The sequence below is a fragment of the Schistocerca nitens genome, chromosome 6 (assembly GCF_023898315.1).
Source record: "Schistocerca nitens isolate TAMUIC-IGC-003100 chromosome 6, iqSchNite1.1, whole genome shotgun sequence".
Taxonomy (NCBI): domain Eukaryota; kingdom Metazoa; phylum Arthropoda; class Insecta; order Orthoptera; family Acrididae; genus Schistocerca; species Schistocerca nitens.
The window spans coordinates 466,893,223-466,905,412 of NC_064619.1; the positions used below are offsets into that span (position 1 = coordinate 466,893,223).

The 12,190-nt window shown below is 43.6% G+C and overlaps 1 protein-coding gene across 1 annotated transcript in view; it reads left to right on the plus strand.

The window, feature by feature from the left end:
* The window catches only part of LOC126262482 (myosin-VIIa-like), a 390,655-nt gene that overhangs the window by 68,838 nt on the left and 309,627 nt on the right, over positions 1-12,190 (plus strand). Inside the window, exon 7 of the mRNA XM_049959145.1 lies at positions 10,845-11,010. Within this exon, the coding sequence (XP_049815102.1) occupies positions 10,845-11,010 (166 nt within the window). The remainder of the gene's footprint in view (positions 1-10,844; positions 11,011-12,190) is intronic.

Here is a 12,190-nt window from a genome sequence, read left to right on the forward strand (position 1 = left end):
ACATGTGTAGTTTCACACGTAGCCCTGCCATGAATTGTGTATGTTTTACCAGTAGCGGGGCTGGAGTAGGTGGTTGTGGGGGGATGCATGGGGCAGGTTTTGCAGCGGGGTCGGTTACAGGGGTAGGAACCGCTGGGTAGAGAAGGTAATCTGGGAATATTGTAGGGTTTAACAAGGATGTTACGGAGGTTAGGGGGGCGACGAAAGGCAACTCTGGGTGGTGTGGGGAGAATTTTGTCAAGGGATGATCTCATTTCCGGGGTTGACTTGAGAAAGTCATATCCCTGGCGGAGTAATTTGTTGATGTTTTTGAGGCCAGGATAATATTGAGTGACAAGGGGGATGCTTCTGTGTGGTCTGGGGGTAGGAACATTGTTGTTGAACGGGGAGGAATGTATTGCTCGGGAAATCTGTTTGTGGACAAGGTCTGCAGGATAGTTGCGGGAGAGGAAAGCACTGGTCAGGTTATTGGTGTAATTGTTGAGGGATTCGTCACTGGAGCAGATACGTTTGCCACGAATACCTAGGCTGTAGGGAAGGGAGCGTTTGATGTGGAAAGGATGGCAGCTATCAAAGTGAAGGTACTGTTGTTTGTTTGTGGGTTTGATATGGACAGGTGTGGATGTGAGCTTCAAAAAGATGAAGGTCAACATCCAGGAAGGTGGCTTGGGTTTTGGAGAAGGACCAGGTGAAATTCAGATTCGAAAAGGAGTTGAGGTTATGGAGGAAATTAAGGAGTGTTTCTTCACCATGAGTCCAGACCACAAAGATGTCATCTATAAACCTGTACCAGGCCAGGGGAAGCAGCTGTTGGGTCTTCAGGAAAGCCTCCTCCATGCGGCCCATGAAGAGGTTGGCATAGGACGGAGCCATCCTGGTTCCCATGGCCGTTCCCCTGATTTGTTTGTAGGTCTGGCCTTCAAAGGTGAAGTAATTATGGGTGAGGATGAAGTTGGTAAGTGTGATAAGGAACGAGGTTTTTGGAAGATCTTCGGGTGGGCGTTGGGAGAGGTAGTGCTCAAGGGCAGAGAGACCATGGGTATGTGGGATGTTTGTGTAAAGGGATGTAGCATCTATGGTAACAAGAAAGGTTTCAGGTGGGAGAGGAGTGGGAATGGATTTGAGGCGTTCTAGGAAGTGGTTTGTGTCTTTGATGTAGGATGGGAGTCAGCGGGTGATAGGTTGTAGGTGCTGGTCTACCAGAGCTGAGATACGTTCGGTTGGGGCTTTGAAGCCCGCTACAATGGGACGGCCAGGATGGTTCTCTTTGTGGATTTTGGGTAATAGGTAGAAGGTAGGGGTACGTGGCTCAGGTGGAGTGAGTAAGTCTATGGAAGCCGTTGTGAGGCCTTGTGAGGGACCTTGGATTTTTAGGATTTTTTGCAGCTCAGTCTGGATGGAGGGAATGGGGTCCTGGGTAACAGCTTTGTAGGTTGAGGTGTCAGAGAGTTGACGCAGTCCTTCTGCCACATACTCCACACGGTCAAGTACGACAGTAGTGGAGCCTTTATCCGCCGGGAGGATGACAATAGAGCGGTCTATTTTCAGCTCCTTAATGGCACGGGATTCAGCTGGGGTGATGTTGGGGGTTGTCGGGATGTTCTTCAAGAAGGACTGGGAGGCAACGCTGGATGTGAGGAATTCCTGAAATGTCTGCAAGGGATGGTTTTGGGGGAGGGGAGGAGGATCCCTTTGAGAAGGCAGTCGGAACTGTTCTAGACAGGGTTCAACACTGGGTCTAGTATTTGGGGGCTGTGTTTGGGTAGTGAAGTGATATTTCCAGTTGAGGTTCCGGGTGAATGAGAGGAGATCTTTAACCAGGGCAGTGTGGTTGAATTTAGGTGTGGGGCTAAAGGTTAAGCCTTTTGATAGAACAGATGTCTCTGGAGGAGAGAGGGATCTGGATGAGAGGTTTAGGACTGAATTGGGACTGGTGATATGTGGCATTTGACTGTGGTTATAGTCGAGATTTGGTCTGTGTGGGGTATGTGCTGGGATGGGGAGATTGAGTAGGGTGGCTAGGCTAGGTTTATTGGCTATGAGGGGGGTTTGTTGAAGGTTCTGTTGTGGTTGGTGTTTGTGAGGGATAGGGAGAGGGACCCCACTTCTTAGGTGTTGCACTAGCACTGTGGATAGTTTTTTCAGGTGGTGTGTGGCATGGAACTCAAGTTTGCAGCTGGCTTCTAGGATGATGTTCCTGAGTGTGTTCTCCAAGCAAGGGTTTGAGAGGTGGAGGACTTTGAAGAGAGATAGGAGCTGTTGGGAGTGGTGGTTACATGAAGTAGTGTAGAGATTCAGGACAAGTTGGGTAAGGGCTAAGGATTGAAGGTTCTGGAAGTCCAGGAGAGACTGGTGGAAGGAGGAATTGCACCCGGAGATGGGAACTTTTAAGGTAAGCCCTTTAGGAGTAATTCCAAAGGTTAAGCAGGACCGGAGGAAAAGTATGTGGGATTGCAGTTTGGCTACGGTGAATGCATGTTTCCGGAATGAATGTAAATAATGTGGTATAGGATTAGGGTACATAGTGGGTAACTGGTGGGTAGGGAAATTAAATAACTAAAGTTGAAATAGTAATCATAAGAAGGAATAAAACACGGAGGGAAGGACGAGAAGGAAAGAAATTGTGTTGGTAATGTTCAATACCAAAGGAAGACCACTAAATAAGAAAAATACGGAAAAAGTGGACCAGACCAAGCAAGTATGTCCAGATCAGGGGAAAAGAAAACACGTTGCTCAAAAACAGAGATAGCGAGTGGCGAAAAAAGATCGCGCGTGCCGCAAAAGCGATCGCGTGTGCCGCAAAAAAGATCGCGCGTGCCGCAAAAAAGATCGCGCGTGCCGCAAAAAAGATCGCGGGTGGCGCAGAAATGTCCCAAAAAAATTTTCTTGTGGCAGAGAAAGATAGCCAACGGCACAAAAATATCGCCAGCAACAAGAAATCGACGGAAATGGATGATACTGGTAGGTGTGGAAGAGATTGTTGGCAGTGATTGTTGGCTGGGAAACAGCGAATAACGAACGTTAAAACTATGGAATGTTGAATAAATAAGTCAATAAATAAAAGAGAGAAGAGGACTATAAACGGAACAAGATAATAGGAGGAAGATGAAACTAGCACAGTTGGTGACGAAAATATTTATTTATGTATATATAAAACACTGAAGAAGAGAAAGTGTTAAGATGACAGACGTAAGTGATAGCTAACAAAAGGGACAAAACAATGAAGGATGTGGACCATATAGGTGATCTAAATGATTAATGGAAAATCTCATATAAAGATGTGAAACAAATACTAACAAAGAGATAGAGGGGCTGGCCAGTACTTAGCTCAGTACAGCCGATAGATACACATAAAACAGAACTGAAAATTTATATTCCTAGCTTTCGGAACAAATGTTCCTTCATCAGGGAGGAGAGAGGGGAAAGAAAGGGAAGAAGGGAAAGGAGATTCAGTTACTCACAACCCAGGTTATGAAGCAACAGGGAAAGGAAAATGGGAGGGTAGCAAGGATGGAGGCATGGTTGTCAGAGGGAAGCCAAAGATATTCTACTGTAAGTACTGTGCCTGCTTCAAACCAAAGAGGATGCATACAGAAGTAAGGAGGTATATACGAGCGCGGTTCAGGAAGTAACCCCCGATTGGTCACAGTGCGGGTTGTGGGGGGGTAGCGACGCCATCTGTGCGTTCACGCACTCAACAGGTCAGTCGGCATCAAGCCGTGGTCAAGTGAACGTCGTACCTGCGCTAGTTTAGTTTTTGTGGCAGTTTGAAATGTGTGCTGCAATAGAAAACCCCGCCAAATGTGAAGTGCGTGCTGTCATAAGGTTTTTTACAGCCAAAGGATATTCTGCAGCAGCTATTCGTCGTGAGCTTTGTGCCGTGTACGGACCGAGAGTTAAGAGTGAAGGAGTTGTCCGTGAATGGGTACGTTTATTTAAAAGTGGACGAGAAAACGTTTATGATGAAGAGTGGAGTGGTAGACCATCATTGGTGACTGGCGAACTTGTTCAGACAGTTGATGCAAAAGTTCGTGAAAATCGACGTTTCTCAATGTCGGAGTTGTCTACTGGTTTTCCACAGATTTCTAAGACTCTCTTGTACGAGATAGTGACAGCAAGATTGGGTTACCGTAAGTTCTGTGCACGATGGGTGCCCAAAATTCTTACCGACCACCACAAAACTCAAAGAATGGCCTCTGCATTAGACTTTCTGTCATGTTATGAGGACGAAGGAGAACCATTGTTAAACAGAATCGTGACCGGTGACGAAACCTGGATTAAGTATGTGAACCCTGAGACAAAAGAACAATCAAAGATGTGAGCACATTCAAATTCGCCTACCAAACCAAGAAAAGCCTCGCAAGATTTTTCTGCCAGAAAACTGATGGCAACAGTGTTTTGGGAAGCCAAAGGGGTGTTGTTGGTTGAATTCGTGGAACGTGGTATGACCATTAATCAAGACGTGTACTGTGAAACAATAAAAGAGTTACGACGGGCTATACAGAACAAACGCCATGGTATGCTGACTTCCGGTATCGTTTTTTTGCACGATAACGCCCGTCCTCACTCTGCTCGCAGAACAACGGCCCTTCTCGAGTCCTTCAAGTGGGACGTTATCAACCGTCCACCTTACAGCCCAGACCTGGCGCCAAGTGATTATCACCTCTTCACGCATTTGAAGAAATGGCTCGGGTCACAGCGGTTTGATGACGACGAAGAGCTCAAAGATGCGGTCACAGGCTGGCTCCAGGCACTAGCGGGTGATTTTTATGCAGAAGGAATTTCAAAGCTTGTGAAGAGATACGATAAGTGCCTCAATCGCTATGGAGACTATGTAGAAAAATAGTGCAAAGATGTAGTTGTAAGATGTATATATTAAAATATTTTTATTTAACTTGGTGTATTTTTTTAAATCAACCGGAGGTTACTTTCTGATCGGCCCTCGTAGTATAAAGATAAACACAACTATGTAGGATGAAAAGATGCGTGAATGGCTAAAGAGGAAAGGGAAAGAGGAGAAGACTGAAGAGTGAATGGGACTGAGGTTGTTTAACGTAGGTTCAGTCCAGGGGGATGGCGGGATGAAAGGATGTGTTGGAGTTCAAGTTCCCATCTCCGCAGTTCAGAGGGACTGGTGTTGGGTGGGAGGAGCCAAATGGCACATACGCTGTAGCAGGTTCCTAGGTCCCTAGAATTATGCTGGAGGGCATGCTCCGCTACTGGGTATTGGGCATCTCCTAGGCGGACAGTTCGTCTGTGTCCGTTCATGCGCTCAGCCAGTTTAGTTGTTGTCATGCCGATGTAAAAGGCTGTGCAGTGCAGGCATGTCAGTTGATAAATGACATGTGTAGTTTCACACGTAGCCCTGCCATGAATTGTGTATGTTTTACCAGTAGCGGGGCTGGAGTAGGTGATTGTGGGGGGATGCATGGGGCAGGTTTTGCAGCAGGGTCGGTTACAGGGGTAGGAACCGCTGGGTAGAGAAGGTAATCTGGGAATATTGTAGGGTTTAACAAGGATGTTACGGAGGTTAGGGGGGCGACGAAAGGCAACTCTGGGTGGTGTGGGGAGAATTTTGTCAAGGGATGATCTCATTTCCGGGGTTGACTTGAGAAAGTCATATCCCTGGCGGAGTAATTTGTTGATGTTTTTGAGGCCAGGATAATATTGAGTGACAAGGGGGATGCTTCTGTGTGGTCTGGGGGTAGGAACATTGTTGTTGAACGGGGAGGAATGTATTGCTCGGGAAATCTGTTTGTGGACAAGGTCTGCAGGATAGTTGTGGGAGAGGAAAGCACTGGTCAGGTTATTGGTGTAATTGTTGAGGGATTCGTCACTGGAGCAGATACGTTTGCCACGAATACCTAGGCTGTAGGGAAGGGAGCATTTGATGTGGAAAGGATGGCAGCTATCAAAGTGAAGGTACTGTTGTTTGTTTGTGGGTTTGATATGGACAGAGGTGTGGATGTGAGCTTCAAAAAGATGAAGGTCAACATCCAGGAAGGTGGCTTGGGTTTTGGAGAAGGACCAGGTGAAATTCAGATTCGAAAAGGAGCTGAGGTTATGGAGGAAATTAAGGAGTGTTTCTTCACCATGAGTCCAGACCACAAAGATGTCATCTATAAACCTGTACCAGGCCAGGGGAAGCAGCTGTTGGGTCTTCAGGAAAGCCTCCTCCATGCGGCCCATGAAGAGGTTGGCATAGGACGGAGCCATCCTGGTTCCCATGGCCGTTCCCCTGATTTGTTTGTAGGTCTGGCCTTCAAAGGTGAAGTAATTATGGGTGAGGATGAAGTTGGTAAGTGTGATAAGGAACGAGGTTTTTGGAAGATCTTCGGGTGGGCGTTGGGAGAGGTAGTGCTCAAGGGCAGAGAGACCATGGGTATGTGGGATGTTTGTGTAAAGGGATGTAGCATCTATGGTGACAAGAAAGGTTTCAGGTGGGAGAGGAGTGGGAATGGATTTGAGGCGTTCTAGGAAGTGGTTTGTGTCTTTGATGTAGGATGGGAGTCAGCGGGAGATAGGTTGTAGGTGCTGGTCTACCAGAGCTGAGATACGTTCGGTTGGGGCTTTGAAGCCCGCTACAATGGGACGGCCAGGATGGTTCTCTTTGTGGATTTTGGGTAATAGGTAGAAGGTAAGGGTTCGTGGCTCAGGTGGAGTGAGTAAGTCTATGGAAGCCGTTGTGAGGCCTTGTGAGGGACCTTGGATTTTTAGGATTTTTTGCAGCTCAGTCTGGATGGAGGGAATGGGGTCCTGGGTAACAGCTTTGTAGGTTGAGGTGTCAGAGAGTTGACGCAGTCCTTCTGCCACATACTCCACACGGTCAAGTACGACAGTAGTGGAGCCTTTATCCGCCGGGAGGATGACAATAGAGCGGTCTATTTTCAGCTCCTTAATGGCACGGGATTCAGCTGGGGTGATGTTGGGGGTTGTCGGGATGTTCTTCAAGAAGGACTGGGAGGCAACGCTGGATGTGAGGAATTCCTGAAATGTCTGCAAGGGATGGTTTTGGGGGAGGGGAGGAGGATCCCTTTGAGAAGGCAGTCGGAACTATTCTAGACAGGGTTCAACACTGGGTCTAGTATTTGGGGGCTGTGTTTGGGTAGTGAAGTGATATTTCCAGTTGAGGTTCCGGGTGAATGAGAGGAGATCTTTAACCAGGGCAGTGTGGTTGAATTTAGGTGTGGGGCTAAAGGTTAAGCCTTTTGATAGAACAGATGTCTCTGGAGGAGAGAGAGGTCTGGATGAGAGGTTTAGGACTGAATTGGGACTGGTGATATGTGGCATTTGACTGTGGTTATAGTTGAGATTTGGTCTGTGTGGGGTATGTGCTGGGATGGGGAGATTGAGTAGGGTGGCTAGGCTAGGTTTATTGGCTATGAGGGGGGTTTGTTGAAGGTTCTGTTGTGGTTGGTGTTTGTGAGGGATAGGGAGAGGGACCCCACTTCTTAGGTGTTGCACTAGCACTGTGGATAGTTTTTTCAGGTGGTGTGTGGCATGGAACTCAAGTTTGCAGCTGGCTTCTAGGATGATGTTCCTGAGTGTGTTCTCCAAGCAAGGGTTTGAGAGGTGGAGGACTTTGAAGAGAGATAGGAGCTGTTGGGAGTGGTGGTTACATGAAGTAGTGTAGAGATTCAGGACAAGTTGGGTAAGGGCTAAGGATTGAAGGTTCTGGAAGTCCAGGAGAGACTGGTGGAAGGAGGAATTGCACCCGGAGATGGGAACTTTTAAGGTAAGCCCTTTAGGAGTAATTCCAAAGGTTAAGCAGGACCGGAGGAAAAGTATGTGGGATTGCAGTTTGGCTACGGTGAATGCATGTTTCCGGAATGAATGTAAATAATGTGGTATAGGATTAGGGTACATAGTGGGTAACTGGTGGGTAGGGAAATTAAATAACTAAAGTTGAAATAGTAATCATAAGAAGGAATAAAACATGGAGGGAAGGACGAGAAGGAAAGAAATTGTGTTGGTAATGTTCAATACCAAAGGAAGACCACTAAATAAGAAAAATACGGAAAAAGTGGACCAGACCAAGCAAGTATGTCCAGATCAGGGGAAAAGAAAACACGTTGCTCAAAAACAGAGATAGCGAGTGGCGAAAAAAGATCGCGTGTGCCGCAAAAGCGGCTCCCACCCAACACCAGTCCCTCTGAACTGCGGAGATGGGAACTTGCACTCCAACACATCCTTTCATCCCGCCATCCCCCTGGACTGGACCTACGTTAAACAACCTCAGTCCCATTCACTCTTCAGTCTTCTCCTCTTTCCCTTTCCTCTTTAGCCATTCACGCATCTTTTCATCCTACATAGTTGTGTTTATCTTTATACTATATACCTCCTTACTTCTGTATGCATCCTCTTTGGTTTGAAGCTGGCACAGTACTTACAGTAGAATATCTTTGGCTTCCCTCTGACAACCATGCCTCCATCCTTGCTACCCTCCCATTTTCCTTTCCCTGTTGCTTCATAACCTGGGTTGTGAGTAACTGAATCTCCTTTCCCTTCTTCCCTTTCTTTCCCCTCTCTCCTCCCTGATGAAGGAACATTTGTTCCGAAAGCTAGGAATATAAATTTTCAGTTCTGTTTTATGTGTATCTATCGGCTGTACTGAGCTGAGGTAAGTACTGGCCAGCCCCTCTATCTCTTTGTTAATATATGTGGTAACTATCACATCTGCAAGGAATGATATACTACTTACAACCATGTAACACAGTGTAAGAAAAGTGGTTCTAAAATGATGTTAACTGACAGAGATTGAAGATGAGTCTCATGCACATCCAATGACAATTAGTTTCAAACCTGACAGGATCTGCTGCTTTTAGTGAATGCAGGTCCATTTCTATCATTTTATGACTGAACATTCTGAAGGAAACTGCATGCAATGGACATTTGAAGACAAATACTTTGCAAAACACTGTTGCTCACAGAACTTCATCAAGCTGCACATCTTCAGTGGGCCAAAAGCTGGACAGTAGCTGACAGAAGGCATGTAGTGTGGTTTTGTGAATTGTAATTTTTGCTTCTTTTCAATTGATGTAAGCTACTTAATGAACCAACAGATCAATGAGGCATTTAACAGGCAGTATGTGGCGGAGTAGGTCACCCCTGAGTTGGTTCTGTGATATTTTAGGTGTGTTTCCCATTCCATGCATTGCTGCCATTTATTCATGTTACAATGAACATTTCATTTCAACATTCTTGGTGACCAAGTTGCTACTGAACTGACATATACCAGTCAGTCAGGTCACATCTACATGTTCAGAGAAGATAGTTTCTGGATGGAGGATCTAATGGAGAGTGTCATCTTCCTACCCATCAACCATCCTTCCCTTCAATTTTCCCTCCACCGTCCTGTATTGTTTCTTCCCTCACCCCCTCTGTCTGATACAACCTCTCATTCCAACTGAGCTGCAATGCTGCTAGAATTAAATGGCCAGGACCATGTAACCATGCAGGTATTCTTGTGTATATGTTTATTCTGTGTTACAACAGTTTGGAAAGGATAGACTGCTAGTCATGGCTTAGAGAATTTGTTGAGTCACAGACAGGCACAATGAATAAGAATGCTAGAAATATATAAGTAGTGGCAATCTATCCTTTTCATATTGTTGGTATTCAATCCTGAAATTTCCATTGTTTTATTCGTACTAGTTAACTCTGCAGGAGGACATTTTCAAGTAGCTCAGCAATGTCTTTAGTCTTGTTTGTGCTCAGTGTCTCAACTATTTGGTGACTTGTCACCTGTACTTTTTCCATTACTTATATTCCACTACAAACTTTCTATGACCATATGTATTTCCATAACATTTTGATTTTTAAGAGTTGCTAGAAATGACAATTGCCATGATGCCCGAGGAAATTGTTAGGCTATATGAAGGAAACTCTGATTCTGAAAGCTAGGATTATGCCATGTTTTTATGTCTGTTTCTGTTGCTGACTGATTATTATGAACAATTTCTGTCTGTGGTTTATTACTATGTGAAGAGTTAAACACAATGCAAATTAAGTTACAGTACTGGTAATGTAAGAAACATACATCAAATTATGAAGTTGGCAAAATGTATGGGTCATATTATTTTATTTATCTGAATGACCTAGTACTAAAATTACATACTGTACTCTTTCTATATTATTTAATTTTCATTATAATGATGTATCACAGATACCTGTATATTCCATGTTTTCTTTGTAATACATTCTTATAGTATCTTCTGCAGTAGTTGGTTATTTTTCTGTATATGTTTTCCTCTTTTAAGCACATGAAATTTAAAAGAGTGTTACACCAAAACAGTCTCTTAAATTGCCTTGCATTTAAGATGGCGAGGGAAAAAAGTAACAGTTACTTCATGTACTGTGTTTGTTACCTTTTATTAACAGTTGAATCTTTTATCACTCTCATTTCTTCATCAAATATGTAGTCTTACTGTTGTAGTATACACATCATCACCAGCTGTAGCTTGTTTGCTTACTTGTTGAGGACTAACATGATTTCAAAAATGAATCACTCTTTCCATGAACTATTATTCACATTTATGCAAACCTTTTTTTATTGGCAATCCATCTCACTACTTATCCATTAGATTTTCTTCTTCTTTCTCCCATTTCTTGTATACTCTTTTTGTGTAGTGGAGATGTTTAAAAATACTGTCTGGAATACTAATCAATAGTAATGTGTGAAGTTTTAGGCATTTATATAGTATAAAGTTTCAGGATGGAAAAAATAAGATTATTCACTACTCATCCTTTGCACCTGCTAGAAAACTTCAACTTATGACTTGAACTCATATACACCATCTATTCTTGACTTTGACCAATTCTTGTTGTTTAATTACTATTTCAAGGGAGGCACTCTAACTTGTGAAGGCCGTGATGATGCCAAAGATTTTGCTGTAGTCAGAGCAGCTATGAAAGTCTTAAATTTTAATGAGAATGAAGTCTGGGAAATTATAAAACTTTTGGCTGTGGTTCTGCACCTGGGAAACATCAAGTACAAAGCCAAAGTTATAGGTTTGTATCAGTTTATAAAATTCTACTCTATACTTTGAAGTAATAACCTGGTAACTAATACAACCAAATCAATATTGAAACTACATAAGATTAACTATTTACTGCAGGTGTCTTCTAGAAACTTAAATATGTGTGATTTTGAAACAGAAAAGGAGAGTCTGCTTACTAACAGGTGAAACAGAAACCATTGAATCAAGGACAGAAAAAACCTTTCAAAAACAAAAAATTTGTACTTTTTCAGAAAATTAACTCATATATAAAATACTGGGAGAGAAACTAAATATGATATTTACAGACACGGGATGGCAGGTAATATTGTCCCATACCCTTAATCAGCAAAAACACAAAATAAAGGAACATTGAAGAAAAAGTATTAATATGTAGCATGTTGGAAGGCATCTCTGTGCAATGAGAAAAAATGATAATGAAGCATGGAGATGAGATTTGTTTACCCATGGTGCCAGAGGGGACAGACACCTTCCATGTTGCCAAACATTCCGCAGCTTTGCTGTACACAACAGTGAATAACATTGTACCACCACTGAAGTATGGTTGCACCATAGGCTGGAGGAGAGCAGTTATCACATACAGTGCTATTCATGGCAATACTTCTGGAGGAACAGTAAATTTCATTAGCTGATGGCAGTTGGTGAAGATGAATCCACAGAGCAATTCAGAGGGGGGCCGCATTCTGACAAAGTGTTCAGTAAGAAGGTGAGGCAGGCAGTTAATATCTCAAACATGAAAGCTAAATACTAAAGCAATTAATTAATTTAGATGAAGACAAGTAAAGAAACACATGGGAAAAAGTTACTGTGGAAAATGTGGTAAGAACTTAACTTTAATTAAAAAGTAAAATGGATGAGATAGAAAAATTTTCCAATTGAATTTTGGAAAAATAGGCAGATTCCATAAAACAGAGGCAGAAGGCAACTACTAACAGAAGAGGAAGGAGGCAGAAAAAAACTGTTGATAAGAATTTAGAGCAATAATTGTACAATGTTAAAAAATTGATTGCGACAAGGCATATAGTCACTGTTGACCTTAGTTATTTTGGCACCTTAAGTGAGTAATGCGGTTGGCACCCACAGAAGTTTACTGCTGTATGAAAAGGAACTACCAGCTTTTAGGGCACTGGTGAACAAAACTGCATGTGACTGCTGTTGCGTTGCCGCAAGAG